Here is a 25600-nt window from a genome sequence, read left to right on the forward strand (position 1 = left end):
GTTCGATCCCTGGTCAGGAAACTAAGATCCCACAAGCTTCGTGGCGTGGCATGCATGCATGCATGCATAAATAAATAAAAGAAAAAGTAAAAACCAAAAAAATTCAGTATTTCTTGAAATTAAGATCTTTTCTTTCAATTGAAATAATTTGAATTAGAATGGGTTCGTGAAAAGTAGCTTTTCTGGAATAAAGTGCAAGTGGTGAAAAATAAAATCAAAAGAATATTTGCTGGGGCTCCCCTGGTGGCGCAGTGGTTGAGAGTCCGCCTGCCGATGCAGGGGACACAGGTTCGTGCCCTGGTCCGGGAAGATCCCACATGCCGCGGAGCGGCTGGGTCCGTGAGCCATGGCCACGGAGCCTGCGCGTCCGGAGCCTGTGCTCCGCAGTGGGAGAGGCCACAGCAGTGAGAGGCCCGCGTACCGCAAAAAAAAAAAAAAAAAGAATATTTCCTGACATGTGAAAATTATATGAAATTCAAATTTCATTGTCCATAAAGTTTTATTGGAACACATCCATATCCATTTGTTTATGTACTGTCTATGGCTACTTTTATACTACAACAGCACAGTAGCTGCAACAGAGACTGTATGCCTTGAAAGTCTAAAATACTATCTGGCCCTATCAAATTCAAATCAGTTAATTTCATTAATTTCATTTCTTGTAGACAATTTAAGGAAAAAGAGCTGAATATCTAAATATGTAAATTAACATAATAATGAGGCACTTTTTTGTCTATAATTACGAAAACATTTTTGAGGGACCACAAGACAGGTAAGACAGTACAGTACAGTAAGACAGGTACTTTACAACATTGCTGTTAGGAATGTAAAGTGGTTCATCTGTGCTGCAGAGTAGGCAACAGGAGTCTCAAAAATCGCTTTCACTGATGTAAAGAATTCGACCATAATAACATATCTCAGTTTCATTTCCCTATTGATAGCTATGTATATAATTTTCAATTTTTTACTGCTAGAAACAATGAAGTATATAACATTTTTATAAATGCTGCATGTAACATAAATCATCAAACTGATTCTAAATCTATAGGAGTCAAATTTTACTAGAAACAGAGTATTTTATATACTCTCAGAGAGTTCCTAGGATATAAATTTAAAGTTGGGCTTGCTGGGTCACAGGTTGTGTACATCTTCACTTTTACTAGATATTGCCAAAATGTTCTCTAAAATAAGAGCAATTTATCCTATGACAACACTTTTTAGGCATATATTAATTGTTGCCAATCTGATGGAAAAGAATGGCATCTCACTTATTTTCAACTGCATTACCCGAATTACTAGTAAGATTCAGTATTTTATTTATTGACCATTCAATGTTTCCTTTTATAAAATGACTGACCATGTCTTTTGACCATTTTTCTGTGATAACATTCATCTTCATTTGTTTCTTTTTGTTTCATTTGGTAATTTAAAGGTGAATCATTCTTTTAAGAACAGACTTTTCCATAATCACTACCTTTTCCTCCAAGACTCCTTCTCCTTCTTAACTGGATCCAGTATTCCTCCCATACTACTTTTCTCACAGCCCTCTCAGTAGAAATCAATTCTTCTTATCAACACCATTGTCACAGGGCTTCCCTGGTGGCGCAGTGGTTGAGAATCCGCCTGCCAATGCAGGGGACACAGGTTCGATCCCTGGTCCGGGAAGATCCCACATGCCGTGGAGCAACTAAGCCCATGCGCCACAACTACTGAGCCTGTGCTCTAGAGCCCGTAAGCCACAACTACTGGGCCCGTGTGCCCGTGTGCCCCAACTACTAAGCCTGTGCTCTAGAGCCCATGAGCCACAACTACTGAGCCCGCATGCTGCAACTACTGAAGCCCGTGTGCCTAGAGCCCGTGCTCCGCAATGAGAAGCCCGCACACTGCAACGAAGAGTAGCCCCCGCTCGCCGCAACTATAGAAAGCCCGCGCGCAGCAGCGAAGACCCACCACAGCCAAAAATAAGTAAATAAAATAAATTTGTTAAAAAAACAAAAAAATACCATTGTCACAATTACCTTAGAAATGTAATGGTGACATTCCCCTCCAACAAATTCATATATAGTACAAAGTAAGTCCAAATTCCATAGTTTGGCTTTCAAAGCCTTCCATAATCTGTCCTCAACCAATATTTTCAACCTATTATTCTATTTATGCTCAATGCACCAAATAAACTAGACTGTTTGCCACCCCTCTCAAATACCCCCTGGGCTTTCTAATTCTCTGTCTTGATTTATGCTGTTCCTAGCAACCAAGTGTTTATTGGAAATTCTTCTTCGAGGAAAGCTCTTCCTTACAATATAATGTCAACAAATAAATACAGTTGACCCTTCAACAACTCGGTGTTTAGGGGTGCCCACCCTCCCAGTATTCGAAAATCGTCGTATAACTTTACAGTCAGACCTCCATATCAATGGTTTTGCATCCTCAGATTCAATCAACCACAGATCATGTAGTACAATACTATACTACGTATTCATTGAAAAAAATAAAAAACATATAACTGGACCCACGCAGTTCAAACCCATGTTGTTCAAGGATCACCTGTATAGGAAAAAAAAAAAGCACCATTTTGCAACCATAAGAATAAACTGATTCAGGCAAGAATCATCAGTTGATGATAAAAACAGAGGGTAATAATTTATAAGGAACAGGCTATTTCACATAATCTCAAAGTATCCCTCCCACAAATTACTTATTAATTATAAGAATAACTAGACTTGGGACTTCCCTGGTGGCACAGTTGTTAAGAATCCGCTCGCCAATGCAGGGGACACAGGTTCGAGGCCTGGTCCAGGAAGATCCCACATGCCATGGAGCCACTAAGCCTGTGTGCCACAACTACTGAGCCCGCGTGCCACAACTACTGAAGCCCACGCACCTAGAGCCCGTGCTCCACAACGAGAAGCCACCACAATGAGAGGCCTGTGCACTGCAACGACGAATGCCCCCCCCCCACTCACCACAACTAGAGAGGGCCTGAGTGCAGCAACAAAGACCCAACGCAGCCAAAAATAAATTAATTAATAATAATAAAAAAGAGAGTAACTAGACTGAAGAAATCAAAAACACCCTAACCAATTAATCAAAATTAATATCAGCAATAAGGGGCAAATACCATGTACCTCCAGATTTAATGCCTTGGGAAAGACAGTGTATCACTTATGCAGTATTCCAGTCACAAATGCAAAACCATGAGGAAAACATTAGAGAAATCCAAATTGAGGATATACTATAAAATAACTAACCTGTATTATTAAAAAATGTCAAAACTGTTATTCAAATGTTAAATGTGAAAGACAAAAAATACATGTAGGCAAGGACATGGAGAAAAGGGAACCCTTGTACACTGTTGGTGGGAATGTAAGTTGGTACAGCCACTATGGAAAACAGGATGGAGGTTCCTCAATAAATTAAAAATAGAACTGCCATACACCTAGCAATTCCACTTCTGGGTATTTTTCTGAAGAAAACACTAATTTGAAAAACTATATGCAACCCTATGTTCATTGCAGCATTGTTTATAATAGCCAAGATATGGAAGCAACCTAAGTATCTATTGATGGATGAATGGATTAAGAAGATGTGGTATATATATTTACAATGGAGTATTAGCCATAAAAAAAAAAAAAGAAACCTTTCCATTTGCAACAACATGAATGGACCTAGAGGGTATTATGCTAAGTGAAATAAGTCAGAGAACGACAAATACCGTATGATTTTACTTATATGTGGAATCTGAAAAATAAAACAAATGAACAAACATAAACAGAAAGAGTCATAGATACAGAGAACAAACAGGTGGCTGCCAGAGGAGAAGGAGGAGTAGGTGGATGAGTGAAATAGGTGAGGGAGACCAAGAGGTACACTCTTCAGGTCTGTACCTTCAGAGGTACAAAATAAATGAGTCATCGGGATGAAATGTACAGCATGGGGAATACAGTCAATAATATTGTAATAACTTTGTATGGTGACAGATGGTAACTAGACTTATTGTGATGATCATTTGGCAATGTATAGAAATATCAAATCACTGTGTTGTGCACCTGGAAATAACACAGTGTTGTAGGTCAATTTACTCCAGTTTACTTTTTAAATTATTTTTTAATTGAAGTATAGTTGATTTACAATGTTTCAGGTGTACAGCAAAGTAATTCAACTATATATACATACATATATATTCTTTTTCACATTCTTGTCCATTATAGGTTATTATAAGATACTGAATATAGTTCCCTGTGCTATACAGCAGGTCCTTATTGTTTACCTACTTTATATATAGTAGTGTGTGTCTGTTAATCCCAAATTCCCTACACTTCAATTTTAAAAAATGTTAAATGCGAAAGACAAAGACAGAAGACCTTTTCTAGATTAAAGGAGATTAAATACAATACACGATTCTTGACTGGATCCTGAACTGGGGGAAAATGCTATAAAGGACATGATTGGGAAAACTGATGAAATTATAGATATAGACTATAGATTTAGAATGTGTGCTTAATAAAAACTTACTGAAATAAAAGAGCTGTAATTCCAAGAATCCACATACACCCCCACCACGTCTAAGGAAATGCACTGATACATACCTGGGAAGAGAAACTGATAGGACTAATGTGCTGAAACAGTGTCTTGAGCACTGAAGGTTAGAAGAACAAATTAACAATGCTAGGAATGTTCCAAGAAACCATCACCACTCACCTTACTTCAAGAACAAACATGGATTTGGGTCCTCATGTGATTTTTCAATAAAGACTTCAAGTTTCTAATATTGAACAGAAAATTGTTTAGATGCCAAAGGAAGTAACTGCGAAAGAGTGAGTTATCTATTAAAATTTTAAATTCTTAAATTTTACAGAAAATATCTAAAAACACACATTATACTGCCTTTTGAATTTGAACGACACTAATAGCTTTATTTAACAAACATTGACTACTATGTGCAAAGCACTGTGCTAGGTGCCATGAAAGATACAAAGATGAAAAAGACATAGTCCCTGCCCACAAGGAGCGTATAATCTAGTGGGGGAGACAGACAAATACACAAATAACTAGAATACAAGGCAGTAAACAACAGAGTGGACAAGTGCTGAGTGTGGCCTGAGTGTGATACTAACTAGCCTCAAGGTTCCAATTTGAAACACTGGTGATGCAGTGTTGGCTGCTTTGAAAATCCCATTTCAAGATCGGCGTAATAGAAGTTTAAATGGTCCTACCCAAGCAGCTGGAGGCAAGAGAGTAGGCCAGGTGGAAGGGCTGTTTGAAACACTGTCACACCTACATACATGGTGCTGATACAAGTATGTAGGGACAGCTAAAAAAAGAACATATATATATCATCTGTCCTTTGGTTAATGGCTATAGCTACTGTTTTAAACAATATACTTTTATATAAAAAGGAATTTGTATAATCCCAGAAAAATCAACTTAAGGATTAATATTAATTCAACAAAGAATCTTGCCATAGGCAATTTTCTTATTTACTAATTGATTAAGTCTTTTCTCTAAGTATCTATAAAGCTCTGTAGCAATTAAACGGTTAGACATCTAAGTATTGCTCAGTAAAAACCTCTTTTATGTTCAGCCTTCAGAAGGGAATGGTCACATACCTGATAACCTGATATAATACTATTCTAATAGCAACAAGAAGGCCTTAAAGAGATTTAAGGAAAATAATTTTTAATGCTTCAATGCAAATGAAATACACGCTGATTAAATACAATTCAATGTTCTTTGAAAATATCTCACTGACAGCATTTGATACCAGTTAAGGCCAGCAAAATTGAAGTGAGGAAAATATCACATATATTGTCTTTCATTGGTTTCATATATCATTTCCTATGACTATGGCAGCTCAATCTTTTCTTTGAAAATTCCATTTATTGGTACTGATGAGCTTTGATTTGCTTTTAACTCGTATGCTAAAAACAGCTGCTGACCACTTCCTCTTGGTAGTGCTGTCTGACATAAATGGCAAAGCAGAAGCACATTTTCTGGCTGCTTTTCCTACTTCCTGAATTGGAGGGTTCACTGCTTAGCCTGTTTCCTTCAGGGTGTCACTGTGATCCTGGGACCTCTGCTGCTTTCTCTCAAGGAAACGAGCACGTGCGTCTGATATGGATTTATCATCATTTCTTCTTTGCATTTTCTTTAGGACTTCTTTTGGTATTCCATCTGAAAACATTACAAATTAATCCAATAAAATTTTAGTTTTGAGTTTCAGTATTAGAAACGTTAAGAGAAAGAGATGCTCTGATTTTTTAATGTTAAGGGGAAAAGAAGGAAATTAAATTTTGCCCTTTCAAAAGAAATGATATAATTGATGGATAAAAATAAGAGCATAAAAGGACTTCCCAAGTGGTCCAGTGGCTAAGACTGCACACCCAGTGCAGGGGGCCAGGGTTCAATCCCTGATCAGGGAACTAGATCCCACATGCTGCAACTAAAAAGATCCTGCGTGCCACAACTAAGACCTGGGGCAGCCAAATGAATGAATGAATAAATAAATAAAATAAGAGCATAGAGGTCTGAGGAGTCAGAAAAATTGACCCTAAGTCAAACATGTAGTGTGGTTATACACTACAACAAAACAGAGTAGTTAACATTTCCAATGACCTTGGGCAAAATTCCCCACCATTCTATTTCTCAGTGATGTTAAATAAGGATAATACAATTTGCTGCATCAATCAGCCTCAAAAAGCTTTACTGAAAAGCTCTTTTTATTTGTGAGCTGAGAATTAAGCTTTCTGTCCTAGTTCAGTACCACAACAGTTTATGCCTCACAACTAGGGACCTAACATTTCAAGGAAAAATCTCCTGAAAAAAAAAAAAGGATGTTCTGCAGTAATAATTCACAAAATTTTATAAACAAAATAAAAATAGTAAAGCACTACTGGGAAGCAATATGGCATAATAGTTAAGAGTAGAGGCCACAGAGTCAAATTCCTTGGATTCAAAATCCAGATTCACCAAATATTAGCTTTGGGATTTTCAGCAAATTATTGTATACTGCTAAGTATTTCCTCATCTATAAAGTAGGGATATGCAGTTACTTCACAGAGTTATTGTGAATATTTAATGGGGTAATGCAAGTTGTTAGCATGTGGCAAAAAAGTTCTATAGATATTGTTATTGATAATGTTGCTGGGGCTTCCCTGGTGGCGCAGTGGTTGAGAGTCTGCCTGCCAATGCAGGGGACACGGGTTCGTGCCCCGGTCCAGGAAGATCCCACATGCCATGGAGCGGCTAGGCTCGTGAGCCGTGGCCGCTGGCCCTGCGCGTCCGGAGCCTATACTCCGCAACGGGAGAGGCCACAACAAGTGAGAGGCCCGAGAAATGCAAAAAATAATAATAATAATAATTAAAATAATAATAATAATAATGTTGTTGAACAGAGGGGTTAAGGAAAACATGATTAACTGGAAGGAAAGAAGGAAGTCAAAGTAAGTCTGAGACTCATGACAACTCTTTGCTTTTCTGAGGAGACAGAGCCAGAATCTAAGCTCTGTAACAGTTTTTCTGTAATTATATGAGAATTTGGACACTTATGCTCTAGAACAAGCGATTCACTCACCCTTTAGATGCTTTACATTTTCCTTATTGGTCCACCTCCTTCTTGCATCTTCTCTCATTTCACGTCGGGCCACACTGCTCAAATCATGTGCATTAAATTCATGCAACTTGGGTAACAAGTCTCTCACCCATTCATAACGGATTGGACACACAATTCTTGCGTAGACTTTGGTGGTAACTAATACCTCATGGAAAATGATCCATTCAAGTTTGGTTTCCTGTTCATGAAGCTACACAAAAGAATTCATTTAAGGATGATAATTCAATAACCTGCCTTATTGCACATTAGACCAACCAAATACCAACAGCCCAAACTCTTCTGAATTAATTTCTATATTCTTCAATCAAACAGGAGGCATAGGCCAACCAATACCTTTATGTCATATAGATACATGCTAAACTTATCCTCAAAAGAGAAAAGTAGAAGACATCTGTATATTATTTGTTCCTATACCTTTACAAAAGGAAGAAATTCCTACACCTTCCTTTACAAAAGGAAGAAATTTCTTCCTTTTATTAAAAACAAGGTACTTACTGCTGAGGAAGGATGAATGTGAACTGGGCTTCCACGCCCATCCATTGTGCAAAACGTTCTCCCAACAGACCTAAGAACCAAAAAACCAAAGGATAAAGACAAGAACAGTAAAAGCAATGAAATAAGTTTAGAGCACTAAATAAGTTTCACTGTAGAGCACTAACGATGAAAAATTATACGTTCTACTACAAAGATTGCTATAAGCAGAGGTTTATATTTATTCAACTGTCACTATAACTTCTCTACCAATTGATCTTTTTTTCTTAATCAATTAATTAATTAATTTTTGGCTGCGTTGGGTTTTCATTGCTCCGCGCAGGTTTTCTCAAGTTGCGGCGAGTGGGGGCTACTCTTTGCTGTGTGCACGTGCTTCTCATCGCGGTGGCTTCTCTTGTTGCAGAGCACAGGCTCTAGGTGTGTGGGCTTTAGTAGTTGTGGCACATGGGCTCAGTAGTTGTGGCTCATGGGCTCTAGAGCGCAGGCTCAGTAGTTGTGGCACACGGGCTTAGTTGCTCTGCGACATGTGGGATCTTCCCAGACCAGGGCTCAAACCAGTGTCTCCTGCATTGGCAGGCAGATTCTTAACCACTGCGCCACCAGGGAAGTCCCCTCTACCAATTCATCTTAAAACTAATGATACAGGAAATTCCCTGGCAGTCCAGTGGTTAGGACTCTGTGCTCTCACTGCCAAGGGCCTGGGTTTGATCCCTGGTTGGGGAACTAAAACTCCACAAGCTGCGCGGTGCAGCCAAAAAAAAAAAGAACTAATGATACAACTTAAATAGTCATTTTAATTAAGTATAAACATTTCTGGTCAATAAATAGCAATATTAACAATAATATTGTATTTGTGCTTGAGAATTTCCAAAATGCTTTCATAATAAAACCTCAAATAAGCCTATGAGTTTTGAGAGCCAGGTACTTTATTAAAAGCTCAAAACTGAGATTCAAATAAATTAGATAGCTTTCTCAAGTCAAAGAGCTAATGTATGATGAGGCAAGTCCTAAACATAGGTCTTCTGACTTAAATACAGTATTCTTCACATTATATTATGCTACATCTCCTTTCAAGGGTATAGGTAATTTTCACTATTCTAAAATGTGATAATTAGAGCAGAAGCAAGAAGAACTACAGTCCTGCAGCCTGTGGAACAACAACCACATTCACGGAAAGATGGACAAGATGAAAAGGCAGAGGGCTATGTACCAGATGAAGGAACAAGATAAAACCCCAGAAAAACAACTAAATGAAGTGGAGATAGGCAACCTTCCAGAAAAAGAATTCAGAATAATGATAGTGAAGATGATCCAGGACCTCAGAAAAAGAATGGAGGCAAAGATCAAGAAGATGCAAGAAATGTTTAACAAAGACCTAGAAGAATTAAAGAACAAACAAACAGATATGAACAATACAATAACTGAAATGAAAAACACACTAGAAGGAATCAATAGCAGAATAACTGAGGCAGAAGAACGGGTAAGTGAACTGGAAGACAGAATGATGGAATTCACTGCCATGGAACAGAAAAAGAAACAAGAATGAAAAGAAATGAAGACAGCCTAAGAGACCTCTGGGACAACATTAAACACAAAAACATTCGCATTATAGGGGTCCCAGAAGGAGAGAGAGAGAGAAAGGACCCGAGAAAATATTTGAAGAGATAATAGTCGAAAACTTCCCTAACGTGGGAAAGGAAATAGCCACCCAAGTCCAGGAAGCTCAGAGTCCCATACAGGACAAACCCAAGGACAGACACGCCAAGACACATAGCAATCAAACTGGTAAAAATTAAAGACAAAGAAAAATTATTGAAAGCAGCAAGGGAAAAACGAAAAATAACATACAAGGGAACTCGCATAAGGTTAACAGCTGATTTCTCAGCAGAAACTCTACAAGCCAAAAGGGAGTGGCATGACTGTGATGAAAGAGAAGAGCCTACAACCAAGATTACTCTATCTGGCAAGGATCTCATTCAGATTCGACAGAGAAATGAAAAGCTTTACAGACAAGCAAAAGCTAAGAGAATTCAGCACCACCAAACCAGCTATGCAACAAACGCTAAAGGAAACTTCTCCAAGTGAGAAACACAAGAGAAGAAAAGGACCTACACAAACAAACCCATAACAATTAAGAAAATGGTAACAGGAACATACATATCGATAATTACCTTAAACATGAATGGATTAAATGCTCCAACCAAAAGACACAGGCTCGCTGAATGGATACCAAAACAAGACCCATATATATGCTGTCTACAAGAGACCCACTTCAGACCTAGGGACACATACAGACTGAAAGTGAGGGGATGGAAAAAGATATTCCATGCAAATGGAAATCAAAAGAAAGCTGGAATAGCAATACTCATACCAGATAAAACAGACTTTAAAATAAAGAATGTTACAAGAGACAAGGAAAGACACTACATAATGATCAAGGGATCAATCCAAGAAGATATAACAATTATAAATATATATGCACCCAACATAGGAGCACCTCAATACATAAGGCAACTGCTAACAGCCATAAAAGAGGAAATCGACAGTAACACAATAATAGTGGGGCACTTTGACACCTCACTTACACCAATGGACAGATCATCTGAACAGAAAATTAATAAGGAAACACAAGCTTTAAATGACACAACAGACCAGATAGATTTAATTGATATTTATAGGACATTCCATCCAAAAACAGCAGATTACACTTTCTTCTCAAGTGTGCACGTAACATTCTCCAGGATAGATCACATTTTGGGTCACAAATCAAGCCTCAGTAAATTTAAGAAAACTGAAATCATATCAAACATCTTTTCTGACCACAACGCTATGAGATTAGAAATCAATTACAGGGGAAAAAAACGTAAAAAACACAAACACATGGAGGCTAAATAACATGCTGCTAAATAACCAAGAGATCACTGAAGAAATCAGAGAGGAAATCAAAAGATACCTAGAGACAAATGACAGTGAAAACACGATGATCCAAAACCTATGGGATGCGGCAAAAGCAGTTCTAAGAGGGAAGTTTATACCAATACAAGCCTATCTCAAGAAACAGGAAAAATCTCAAACAATCTAACCATACTAAAGGAATTAGAGAAAGAAGAACAAACAAAACCCAAAGTTAGCAGAAGGAAAGAAATCAATGAAACAGAAACAAAGAAAACAATAGCAAAGATCAATAAAACTAAAAGCTGGTTCTTTGAGAAGATAAACAAAATTGATAAACCATTACCGAGATTCATCACGAAAAAGAGGGAGAGGGCTCAAATCAATAAAATTAGAAATGGAAAAGGAGAGCAGACACCACAGAAATACAAAGCATCCTAAGAGACTACTACAAGCAACTCTATGCCAATAAAATGGACAACCTGGAAGAAATGGACAAATTCTTAGAAAGGTATAACCTTCCAAGACTGAACCTGGAAGAAACAGAAAATATGAACAGATCAATCACAAGTAATGAAATTGAAACTGTGATTAAAAATCTTCCAACAAACAAAAGTCCAGGACCAGATGCCTTCACAGATGAATTCTATCAAACATTTAGAGTAGAGCTAACACCCAACCTCTTCAAACTCTTCCAAAAAACTGCAGAGGAAGGAACACTCCCAAACTCATTCTATGAGGCCACCATCACCCTGATACCAAAATCAGACAAAGATGTCACAAAGAATGAAAACTACAGGCCAATGTCACTGATGAACACAGATGCAACAATCCTCAACAAAATACCAGCAAACAGAATCCAACAACACATTAAAAGGATCATACACCATGATCAAGTGGGATTTATCCCAGGGATGCAAGGATTCTTCGATATAGGCAAAACAATCAGTGTGATACATCATACTAACAAGCTGAAAAGTAAAAACCATATGATCACCCCAAAAGATGCAGAAAAAGCTTTTGACAAAATTCAACACCCATTTATGATAAAAACTCTCCAGAAAGTGGGCACAGAGGGAGCCTACCTCAACATAATAAAGGCCACATACAACAAACCCACAGCAAACATCATTCTCAGTGGTGAAAAACTGAAGCATTTCCTCTAAGATCAGGAACAAGACAAGGATGTCCACTCTCACCACTATTATTCAACATAGTTTTGGAAGTCCTAGCCATAGCAATCAGAGAAGAAAAAGAAATAAAAGGAATACAAATTGGAAAAGAAGAAGTAAAACTGTCACTGTTTGCAGATGACATGATACTATACATAGAGAATCCTAAGAAAACTACTAGAAAACTACTAGAGCTAATCAATGAATTTGGTAAAGTTGCAGGATACAAAATTAATGCACAGAAATCTCTTGCATTCCTATACACTAATGGTGAAAAATCTGAAAGAGAAATTAAGGAAACACTACCATTTACCACTGCAACACAAAGAATAAAATACTTAGGAATAAACCTACCTAGGGAGACAAAAGACCTGTATGCAGAAAACTATAAGACACTGATGAAAGAAATTAAATATGATACAAACATATGGAGAGATATCCCATGTTCTTGGATTGGAAGAATCAATATTGTGAAAATGACTATACTACCCAGAGCAATCTACAGATTCAATGCAATCCCTATCAAATTACCAATGGCATTGTTTTCAGAACTAAAACAAAAAACCTTAAAATTTGTATGGAGACACAAAAGACCCCGAATAGCCAAAGCAGTCTTGAGGGAAAAAAACAGAGCTAGAGGAATCAGACTCCCTGACTTCAGACTATACTACCAAGCTACAGTAATGAAGACAATATGGTACTGGCACGAAAACAGAAACATAGATCAATGGAACAAGATAGAAAGCCCAGAGATAAACCCATGCACCTATGGTCAACTAATCTAGGACAAAGGAGGCAAGGATATACAATGGAGAAAAGACAGCCTCTTCAATAAGTGGTGCTGGGAAAACTGGACAGCTACATGTAAAAGAATGAAATTAGAACACTCCCTAACACCATACACAAAAATAAACTCAAAGTGGATTAAAGACCTAAATGTAAGACCGGAGACTATAAAACTCTTAGAGGAAAATATAGGAAGAACACTCTTTGACGTAAATCACAGCAAGATCTTTTTTGATCCACCTCCTAGAGTAATGGAAATAAAAACAAAAATAAACAAACGGGACCTAATGAAACTTAAAAGCTTTGCAAAGCAAAGGAAACTACAAACAGGACGAAAAGACAACCCTCAGAATGGGAGGAAATATTTGCAAACGAATCAATGGACAAAGGATTCATTTCCAAAATATATAAACAGCTCATGCAGCTCAATATTAAAAAAAACAAACAATCCAATCCAAAAATGGGCAGAAGACCTAAATAGACATTTCTCCAAAGAAGACATACAGATGGCCAAGAAGCACATGAAAAGCTGCTCAACATCACTAATTATTAGAGAAATGCAAATCAAAACTACAATGAGGTATCACCTCACACCAGTCAGAATGGGCATCATGAGAAAATCTACAAACAACAAAGGCTGGAGAGGGTGTGAAGAAAAGGGAACCCTCTTGCACTGTTGGTGGGAATGTAAATTGATACAGCCACTATGGAGAACAGTATGGAGGTTCCTTAAAAAACTAAAAATAGAATTAGCGTATAACCCAGCAATCCCACTACTGGGCATATACCCAGAGAAAACCATAATTCAAAAAGACACATGCACCTCAATGTTCATTGCAGCACTACTTACAATAGCCAGGTCATGGAAGCAACCTAAATGCCCATCAACAGATGAATGGATAAAGAAGATGTGGTACATATATACAATGGAGTATTACTCAGCCATAAAAAGGAACGAAACTGGGTCATTTGTAGAGACGTGGATGAATCTAGAGACTGTCATACAGAGTGAAGTAAGTCATAAAAAGAAAACCAAATATCATATATTAATGTACATAACGTGGAACCTAGAAAAATGGTATAGATGAACTGGTTTACAGGGCAGAAATTGAGACAGAGATGTAGAGAACAAATGTATGGACACCAAGGGGGGATAGCGGCAGTGGAGTGGGCGGTGGTGGTGGTGGGATGAACTGGGAGACTGGGATTGACATGTATACACTAATATGTATAAAATGGATAACTCATAAGAACCTGCTGTATAAAAAAATAAATAAAATTCAAAAATTCAAAAAAATATATGATAATTAGAACATTTCATCTGCATTTTTTCTAATTCGTGTTAACTTTAAATTCTTATCCTCTTCTATACTTCCCTATATATATGTTATTCCAAAAACTTGTCAAAATTATGCCTTAGAGCTCAATCATCACAACTGATTTCCTACAGAACTTCACATATATTCCTATTATAACCCAGATCAGACTGCATTATAATTATTTGTATATATATCTACACAGTACATATTTGGACAGTACAAAAATCTTTTTTTCTTCAACCATTTGAAAGTTAGTAGCCAAACTTATGACCCATCATCCCCAAATACCTGAGTGTGCATTTCCTATAATCAAGAATATTCTCCTATATAACCATAATACAACCATCAAAACCAGGGAATTAACACTGACACATTACTAGCATCTAATCCTCAGAACCCAATGAAGTTTACCAAATGTCCTAATAATATCCTTTATAGTAAAAGGATCCAGTTCAGAATCATTTACTGACTTTACATTTTATGGCCCCTTAGTCTCCTTCATTCTGGAATACTCCCCAGTCTTCCTTTGACCTTCATGATCTTGACACCTTTAAATTATCAGCTAGTTATTTTGTAGTATGTGCCTCAATTTGATTTTGTCTGTTTTAGGATGATTAGATTCAGGTTACAGATCTTTGGCAGGAATATCACAGAAGTGTTGCTGTGTTTTCATTATATCCTATCAGGAGGAACATGATTTTGATTTGTTGCTTGATCTAGGTAACATCTGCCAGGCTTCTTCAGTGAGAAGTTACTTTTTCCCTTTGTAATTAACAAGAGTTTTGTGGAGAGGTGCTCAACTATGTAAATAATTCTATTTGTCATTAAACTTTTAATTTACTCATTTATTAATTTATATGATTATAGACCCATGATTTCACATTTTATTCAATGGGTTATATAATCCATTACTATCATTATTTATTTCAATGCTCAAAATATCCCATCTTTGATCAGCTGGGACCTATTCAAGCTGGCTCCTTTGTACTTCTGACATGGCCTCAACCTTCACTGATCACTACTTTGCTTGCTGGCAAAATAAGATATTTCGGGCTCATCATGTACTTTCCCAGCCCTATTTCTCCAAAGAGCCCTGGGTCTTTTATGTGGCAGATGGTTGTTCCAAGTCAAGATCTGGGCACAAAGTATATTCATTGCTATTATAGTGTCATTGCTTCCAGTCCATCTCATAGTTAGGTTACATATTTACATACATACAAATACATATTACACACACACACACACAGTACCATCTATTTTTATTACCATATCTATCTATCCATCCATCTAACTATAGTAAAAACTGTATACCAGACTTTCCTGGTGGTGCAGTGGTTAAGAAGCTGCCTGCCAGTGCAGGGGACATGGGTTCGAGCCCTGGTCCGGGAAGATCTCACATGCTGCGGAGCAACTAAGCCCGTGCGCCACAACTACCGAATCTGTGCTGTAGAGCCCATGAGCCACAACTACTGAGCCTGTGTGCCACAACTACTGAAGCCCACGCGCCCACAGCCTGCACTCCACAACAAGAGAAGCCACCGCATGAGAAGCCTGCACACCATGACGAAGAGTAGCTCCCACTTGCCACAACTAGAAAAAGTCCATGTGCAGCAACGAAGACCCAATGCAGCCATAAATAAATAAATTAATTAACTAATTAAAAAACCCATAATACCTGAAATTCCAATCAACTCCACAGGGCTCATTCTTGTTTTCTCCCTTTCAGCATTTCTAACTCCCTTCACCATTTGCCTTAATATATTCAATTATGTGATCAATTCCCCTGTATATAACGAATCTCCCATCACCACCACTCTTACCCCTTTCCCTACAAAGATGGCCTCCCTCCCTACACTCAGACTCTGACACTCAATACCAAATAACTCCCATGTAAGTACCTTCCCCAATCCTGCTCAAGACCTGACATTCCACACCAAACTACCCTTCCTCAGGGATGCCATCCTCAACCTATTTGGCTTTCACACTCCACAAAGAGCCACCCCTCTGCAAGAAAACCAGTGTCACTTAACTTAGGCACTAATACCCCATGCTGGACAGCTGTCCTACAGACTCCCCTCCTGCCCCACAAGAGCTTCAATATCTTGCTCTCAGCCACTGCAGCTCCCCTTGCACAAGTGACAATTATGAAAAGGGTCACTGTAATTGATGTCATCATAATTTGATTTAAACAGAGTTTAAATCAAACTGTCTTTAATATTAAATATTTAATATTATCAAATACGGTTGTATTTCTCTATCCATCTCTCAAGCTCTTACTGCTTACCTGCGAGCTACATTTTTGAAATAACCTGCACAAAGACATCTTCGCAGTACTTCATGTTTAGGGCCTTCAAAGGTCTCTCTTGGGAAGTCACTTTGCTATAGAAAGAATACATGTACAGTGGTAAATCTCACAGAACAATTTGAAATAATCTTTTAGTTTGAAAAATCCACATTTCTAAAGACTTCTGTTTCTGGCCAATATGGAGTAAGAGGGACCAGATTTACCCTTCTGCTTGAACCAACCAAAAAATGGACAAAGCATATGAAATAATCATCTCCAAAACACTATATATCAAGCAATAAAGGACAGTGACCTCTGAGAAATAAATGAAGTAGGGAAAATAAATGAAGTAAGTCCAACAACTGCCCCAGCTTACAGTCAACCTTGAGAAAGATTCTGGACGAAGGTGCAGGAAAGGAAAAACCCAAGTGGAACGTGGAGAACTCCCAGAGTTAAAGAGACTGAGCTGAGAATCCAGGAAGACCAGGATGGCTAGAGTTCCCAGGCCAGAGTTCAGGAGAGAAGAGATCTGCATAGAGAACTCCAGAGATATGCAGAAGGGCCTCAAGAGTTCAACTGAATAATGGTAAGCATATGAATGTGAGGAAATTACCCAAGGCCAGGAAAAGAGCCTCCCAAAAGGATAAGGGATAATAGAGCTGTGTGCTCGCACAGGGTCAGGAACGGTGCCTGTTCCTACAAACCATTCTTCAACACCTTACAATATATATGGTTTGGGGTAGAGTACTCAGAAGGCCTTGCCAAAATGCTACTCAAGGAAAAAAACATTATAGCAATCACCTGTTTAAGCTTCCTGATCAGTTCTCTAAGTTGAGCTTCAACACGAAATGCAGAAAATAAGCACCTCCAATGAATCCAATGTTTCTGGCACCACGAAGCTGGAGCTCCACTGCAAAACAAAAATATTGGTGTCTCAAAAATATCTTCTATGAGTGAAAGACAGTCTAACGTTCTCATTTCTATTACACAACTAGAAACCCATAGCAACTGTCAGCTCTTTTATGAGACCTGTCCAATTAATAAAAAAGCACTTTAAGGAATTTGAAAAAACAAATTAATGCAGGTGCCTGTAAGTGAATTAAAACATGATTCGTAAAATGGGTTTCTTTTTATTCATATATGCTTTAACAAGTTAATGCAGGTGCCTCTAAGTGAATTAAAACATGATTTGGAAATGGGTTCCTTTTTATTCATATACGCTTTAACAAATATCCAATCATTTTCTCAACTAAGCTACTTATACAGAGCCAAAATTCTATAAGGTCAGTTTTCAGGAAAGGTTTAAGGGGAGAAGAAAGAAGAGAACTAATGTTATGCAATAAATGACTACTAAGTCATAGTCACCTGACAGAGAAATCCCACTAATGTTCACAAAAATACCTTGAGGTCAGTATCATTCCCACTGAACCTTACTGTCTAAAATAATATACTATATTGAAGATATATTTCAAACTAACACTTTCCAGTACGAAGAACTATCTCACATACCTTGATTTGCACTGTTCAAAGATGACAGCTAAAGTCGCAAAGTCATTAAATCCTCCAGCTTTAGCTGCCAATTCTCGATGTCTCTGTTCTGCTTCCTTCTGGTACTCTGGATCAACTAAAACGACAATTGGAAAGGCAGTTTAGTTCTACTTTACATCAAGTGCCTATATTCACTTTGTTTATTCAAGCTCATTAAAATCTGCCTCGCCCTCTGAGGTGCAATAAGGGAGAAGTACATTAACTCTTCTGGGGGGTCTCTACTCCCACAATTCCTTTTCTTCTTTAATCACACTTTGGAGATTTTACCAGAATAGCAACATTATTCCTCCCAAAAAGTATTTAGAATTTAGTATTGGTTTTACCATAAGAGTAACCCATGCTCACAGTAAAAAATACTTACGTAAAAGTTCAATGTTCCCCACTTTGTTACATTACCCATAAACCAATCCTCAAGGCTAACCACTGTTAATTATTTAGTGTGTGTCCTTCAAGATATTTTCTATATATATACAAGCATTGTGTATAATCGTTTATTTTTACATAAGTGGGATATACCTTCTGAAATTTCCTTTATTAGTAACAGCTTAATGTAAGTACATATAGAATTATTCATTCTCAAACATACCTACATTGTATTTCTCAGGGGTATAAGGAACACAACACAATTTAACCAGACTCTATTTATCCAATTCCTAATTATGGACAATTAGGACCATCATATATGCAGAAATGAACTACGACAAACTTTTCTTTTTTAACTTTATATTGAAGTATATCATGCATACAGAAAACTACACAGGTCAAAAGTGTACAGGTCAATGAGTGGTCACAAATATAACATACCAATGTACCCAACACCCAGATCAACAAGCAGCATATTACCAGCATCCCAGAGCCCTTTTTTTGCTCTCCTTCCAATAACTACCCATTCCCGTCCACAAGGATAACCCATATCCTGACTTCTAACCCCAAAGAAGTGTTTTGCCTGTTTCTAAACTTAACCCCCCCCTTTTTTGTCAAAAGGTCCTAGGGCTTCTTCCCTCATTGTAGGGCATCAAACCCCCACCCTACTCGTTCAGTATGCCCATCGCAGCTAGATTTGGCAGAGGCACCATGCTGCCCAATTCCAGGCAGCAGCACTTAGACAGACTACAACGTGAATGTGCAAAGCATCAGTTCCTGGTATTAGGAAGAAAGCAATCTGATTAAATGAAACACTCATGAAGATATAAAGTCTTCTATCCCAGGCTTTAAGTGGCTTCCACCTATGTGACCTGGGTAACAACTGAAGGAAGCAGCTAGAGACAAAAGGAGAGCAAATATGGCCATACAAATGGCCCTGCCAAGGTGAAGATATAATGACTATCTCTTGAACCAGTCATGGATATTGATTTTTAAGCCAAAACATCTAATTTCATGCACCCAAACACCACTGCCCAGAAGGTACTATGCACTAGACTCAAGCATCAACTCTGTCTTGGCTCCAACACTAAGAGACAAGCCTACCTATCAGCCAGGGGCTGCTGCATCCTTGAACTGTGGTATCCCTGCCATACAAATGTAAAGTCCCAGCCTCCTCCGACCTCTGGGCTATGAAGCCTCAGAGAAGCTTCCTATTATGGTTCAGTTCTTCTCTTCTCTGCCTCCAGCTGACCCTAGAAATGTTCAATTTAGCTGTAATACCTACTACAACAATTTACACAAATGGCTTACCATCTCTTAATAAAATGTCATAATAACTACAATAAATTTTAGTGGATTACAGTTCTAAACTCAGTTTATATTTTGTAAAGATTAACTGCATGGTTAGTGTTGGATCTCTGTTGTTTAAAGAGTGGCTACCTGCTCACACTTTAAAAAATGTAGAGAGCACACTGCTTTTCTGGCTGTCCTTCCCACATTGCTACTACCTTCTCTCTGTCTCTCTCTCTCCCCCTGTTACTCTCAAAGTCAAGAGAAAATACAGAACATATTTTTGTTCCTTTTCCCTATCTCTTCTCTTAAAAATAACCTAATTAATTAAAATTAAAACTGGCAGAAGTCCCATAGTAAATTCAGGATTTCTATAGGAAAGTAAAAAACCATATCACACACAGTTCCTACAATCTCAGCAAGTTTATACTCTGACTAAACAGTAGTTTGACTATCCATCTTTAATTACTTTCCCAGCAGACTTGTCATTTTCTTTAGTTTATTATCTTTCCCCAGATTGAAATTCTATTATCAGTTTTAACTCATGCAAATAATGCTACTGAGGCAAAAACTAAATAAGAAGCTGAAGCAGCAACACAAGGCTCTATCAGCTGAACTTCTCTCTTTGGGAAGATAAGTTAATACTTTTCTATATAACAACCAATCAGAAAATAAAACTATTACACAGAAAGGGTTTTAATAACAACAATCCTCAGAGCTGAAGCAGGGGAGTAAGGCTGTAAGTGACACATACACATAAAGTATGATTTATTTCTAAAAATGTCACAGTTAAAATAATTAAAAACTTAAAAACCAACACAATGTTATTTTAAATTTGTTCCATTTTAAGGTGATGCTGTTTACCACCTTAAAAACATTTAAGAGCCCTCACTCCACTGTCTGACTTCTAAAGCAATATCTATACTAGCAGACGCTGTGTACACAGTTTACTAGAGCAAAATCATCATTTTGATGTTTAAAATCTTTATTCAATGTTAGATCTGAAAATACTAGCCAGTTTTACCAATAAGTATATAATAAACTAAATTAGGTGATCTACAATGACTAAGACGCAAGCCAGAAAGAAATGCTTAACCTATAAAGACTATAAATGCACTTAAAAGCAGTTGGACGATGAATACATATTTTAGGGTGTAGCAAGATCTCAGCAAGTCACATGCTCAAAAAGTGAAGCTGCATTTTGTAACAGCTGAAGCCTGCTTCATCAATCCAGGTTTAAAAATTAAGCCTAGGGGCTTCCCTGGTGGCGCAGTGGTTAAGAATCTGCCTGCCAATGCAGGGGACACGGGTTCAAGCCCTGGTCTGGGAAGATCCCACATGCCGCGGAGCAACTAAGCCCGTGTGCCACAACTACTGAGCCTGTGCTCTAGAGCCCGCGTGCCACAACTACTGAAGTCCGCACGCCTAGAGCCTGTGCTCTGCAACAAGAGAAGCCACCGCAATGAGAAGCCTGCACACCGCAACAAAGAGTAGCCCCCACTCGCCGCAACTAAAGAAAGCTGTGCACAGGAACAAAGAACCAAAGCAGCCAAAAATAAATTAAAAAAAAAAATTAAGCCTAGGTCATATATGTACATATAGCAAGAGTGTCTCTTTAAGTATGAATAAGAAACAGGTAGCAATTGTTGCCTCAAGGAATCAGACCTGGATGATACCAAGGAATGCTCTTGCCAAGGTGCCTAACTTTATTTGGATCAGACTACGGAGCAATTTATGCCCCAGGGCACTGTCAAAAACAGATCAATCAGCTACCAATCCATGGAGAATGACAGCTTGGCGTAATATCAATAGAGGCAGACCAGCAAAAATTGAAGTAGAGCAGCCAAACTATTTTTATTGAAGCATGGTTGACTTATAATATTATAATAGTTGCAGGTGTACAACAGAGTGATTCAGTATTTTTATAGATTATACTCCATCTAAAGTTATTACAGGGACTTCCCTGGTGGCTCAGTGGTTGGGAATCCACCTGACAGTGCAGGGGACGCAGGTTCAAGCCCTGGTCCTGGAGGATCCCACATGCCACGGAGCAACTGGGCCCGTGTGCCACAGCTGCTGAGCCTGCGCTCTGGAGCCTGCAAGCCACAACTACTGAAGCATGTGTGCCTGGAGGCCGTGCTCTGCAACAGGAGAGGCCGCTGCGGTGAGAGGCCCGTGCACCGAACGAAGAGTAGCCCCCACTTGCTGCAGCTGGGGAGGGCCTGCGTGCGGCAGCGAAGACCCAACACAGCCAAAAATAAATAAATAAATTTATTTAAAAAAATAAGTTATTACAAAATAATGGCTATATTTCCCTGTGCTGAAAAATATATCCTTGTTGCTCATTTATTTTATACATAGTAGTTTGCATCTGTTAATCCCACACCACGATATTATCCATCCCCCCTTCTCTCTTCCCACTGGTAACCACTAGTTTGTTTTCTATATCTGTGAGTCTGTTTCTGTTTTGTTATGTAAATTCATTTATTTTTTAGGTTCTACATATAAGTGATAACAGAGTATTTGTCTTTCTCTGTCTGACTTATTTCATCCACATTGTTGCAAATGGCAGAATTTCATTCTTTTTTACAGCTAAGATATATCCCATTGTGTGTGTGTGTGTGTGTGTGTGTGTGTGTGTGTGTGTGTGTGTGTGTGTGTATATATATGTATATATATATATACACCATATCTTCTTTAACCATTCATCTGTTGATGAACACTTAGGTTGCTTCCATATCTTGGCTATTGTAAATAATGCTGCTACAATGCTATAACTGGGATACATGTTACCTTTTCAAATTAGTGTTTTCATTTGCTTCAAATGTATACCCAGAAGTGGAATTGCTGGATGATAAGGTAGTTCTATTTTTAGTGTTTTTGAGGAAACTCCATTCTGTTTTCCACACTGCATGCACCAATTTACATTCCCACCAACAGTATACTAGGGTTCCCTTTCCTCCACATCCTCACCACATTTATTATGTGTAGACTTTTTGATGATAGTCATTCTGACAGGTGTCAAGGTGATATCTCATTGTGGTTCTGATTTGTATTTCTCTGATAATTAGCAATGTTGAGCATTTTTTCATGTACCTGTTGGGCCATCTGTATATCTTCTTTGGAATAATGTCTATTCAGGTCTTCTGCACCCCCTTTTTTGCTGCAGGGCTTGTGGGATATTGTAGTTCCCCAACCAGGGACTGAACCCAAGCCCTCGACAGCAAAAGCACGGAGTCTTAACCATTGGACAATCAAGGAATTCCCCGCCCATTTTTCAATCAGGCTGTTTGTTTTTTTGATATTTAGTTGCAAGCACTATTTATATATTTTGGATATTAACCCCTTCTCAGTCATATCACTTGCAAATATTTTCTCCCATTCAGTAGGTTGTCTTTTTGTTTTGTCAATCATTTCCTTTGCTGCGTAAAAGCTTTTAAGTTGAATTAGGTTCCACTTGTTTATTTTTGCTTTTGTTTCTTTTGCCTTAGAAGACAGATCCAAAAAAATATTGCTATGATTTATGTCAAAGAATGTTCTGCCTATGTTCTATTCTATGAGTTTTATGGCTTCAGGTCTTTAATCCATTTGGGGTTTATTTTTATACATGGAGTGAGAAAACGTTCTAATTTCATTCTTTTATACATTCTTTTTCATACATTCTACATGTATATAGCTGTCTAGTTTTCCCAACACCATTTATTGAAGAGACTGTCTTTTCTCCATTGTATATATTCTTGACTCCTTTGTCATAGAGTAATGGACCATAAGTGCATGGGTTTATTTTTGGGCTCTCTATTCTGTTCTGTTGATCTATATGTCTGTTTCTGAGCCAGTATCATGCTGCTTTGATTACTGTAGCTTTGTAGTACAGTCTGAAGTCAAGGAGTATGACACCTCCAGCTTTGTTCTTTTTTCTCAAGATTGCTTTGGCAATTCAGGGTCTTTTGTGGTTCCATACGAATTTTAGGATTATTTGTCCTAGTTCTGTGAAAAATGTCACGGGTATTTTGAAAGGGATTGCATTAAATCCACAGATTGCTTTGAGTTGTGTGGACATTTTAACAATATTAAGTCTTCCAACCCAGGAACATGAGATACCATTCCATTTCTTTGTACCATCTTCAATTTCCTTCATCAATGATTTATAATCTTCACAGTATAGGTCTTTCACTTCTTTGGTTAAGTTTATTCCTAGGTATTTTATTCTTTTTGATGTAATTTAAAATAAATTAGTTTCTTGCTTCCTATTTCTGATAGTTCACTATTAGTGTACAGAAAATCAACAGATTTCTGAATACTAATTTTGTATCCTGCAACTTTACTGAATTCATCTATTAATTCTAATAATTTTTTGATGCAGACTTCAGAGTTTTCTATGTACAGTATCATGTCATCTGCAAACAGTGACAGTTTTACTTCTTCCCTTCCAATTTGGATGCCTTTTATTTCTTTTTCTTGTCTGACTGCTGTGGCTCAGACTTCCAATACTATGTTGAACAGATGTGGCTAGAGTGCACATCCTTGTTTTGTTCCTGCTTTAGAGAAAAGGTTTTAGCTTTTCACCACTGAGTATGATGTTACCTATGAGTTTGTAATAAATGAAACCAGCCAAACATTTAACAGAAATATCAGAGAAAACTGCAAAAATCATAGTTTGTCCTGATGCTCTGGAAGACTGTGCAGATGCCCAAGAAGCAAAAGGAGAGGGAACATCTGAGCCTCTGTCTTTGGCTGAACACAGGACAAACTCATAAACTCCCTGAACTGTGAAAATAGTCTTCAAGCCACACAACATAAATCCAACAGTAAAGGGTGCAAACACCAGTGGCTTAAGGGGGTTAGGAACAACCTCCAACCAATCAGTGGCTGACTGCTGAAATGGAAATGTACAATAAACAAAACAAAAACTTCACTAAGTGGAGTTCGACAGTAGATTTGGACTCACAGGAGAAAGAATCAGCAAAATATAGATCAAGAGAGATCAGGCAATCCAAAGAGTCTCAGAGAAATACGGGACATCATTAAGCACACCAACATATGCATAATGGGAGTGCCAGAAGAAGAGGACAGAGAAAGGGGCAGAAAATTTTTTGAGAAAATAATGGCTGAGAAATTCCAAAATTTGATGGAAAACATTTATCTACACATTCAAGAAGCTTAATGAACTCCAAGTAGGATAAAAGCAAAGTGATCCACAGACATATAACAGCCAAAATACTGAAGGGAGCAAGAGAAAATTTACTTGTTGTGAACAAAAGAACTTCAATAAAATTAAAAGTCGAATTTCAATAGAAATGATGGAGGCCAAAGGACTGTGGGATAATATAATGCTGAAAGAAAACCACCATTAACTAAGAATCCTATATCCAGCAAAACTATCTTTCAAAATGAAGGCAAAATAAAGGCATTCCTGGAAAACAAAACCTGAAAGAATTCATTGCTAGCATACCTGCCTTACAATTAATAATAAAAGAAGTTATTCAGGCTGAAGGAAGTGACACAAGATGGTAATCTGAATGACACTAAAAAAGAGCACTGGTAAAAGTTAAAATGTAGGTAAATTTTTTAAAAGAGTATGATTATATTATTATTGATTATTTCTTCTATTCCCTTATGTATTTAAAAGAAATTGCATGAAACATTATCTATAAAATTGTATTGTTGGGCCTATAACATAGAAATGTAATATATTTGACAATAGCAACACATGTATTACCTACTTTTTAAAAAGAGGGCCTAGGTCAGTATCTAAGGAAAATAAACTTAATCTTAAATCTGACAAGACAATAGATAAGGCCATTGCTTTACAGTTATGTTTTCATTGCATGGAATTTAGAAACAC

The 25600-nt window shown here is 37.7% G+C and overlaps 1 protein-coding gene across 2 annotated transcripts in view; it reads right to left on the reverse strand.

The window, feature by feature from the left end:
* Nucleotides 1-4242: 4242 nt before the first annotated feature.
* Nucleotides 4243-25600, reverse strand: part of DHX40 (DEAH-box helicase 40) — a 51874-nt gene continuing 30516 nt past the window's right edge. For both annotated transcript variants that reach the window (XM_082679525.1, XM_082679524.1), the window contains exons 13-18: nt 18064-18178; nt 17356-17464; nt 16555-16649; nt 8105-8174; nt 7571-7799; nt 4243-6171 (exon numbers count right to left, since the gene is read on the reverse strand). In XM_082679525.1, coding sequence (XP_082535651.1) covers nt 6032-6171; nt 7571-7799; nt 8105-8174; nt 16555-16649; nt 17356-17464; nt 18064-18178 — 758 coding nt within the window. In that variant the 3' untranslated portion in view covers nt 4243-6031. The remainder of the gene's footprint in view (nt 6172-7570; nt 7800-8104; nt 8175-16554; nt 16650-17355; nt 17465-18063; nt 18179-25600) is intronic.

The sequence above is a fragment of the Grampus griseus genome (genome assembly GCF_964374135.1).
Source record: "Grampus griseus genome assembly, chromosome: 20".
NCBI lineage: Eukaryota > Metazoa > Chordata > Mammalia > Artiodactyla > Delphinidae > Grampus > Grampus griseus.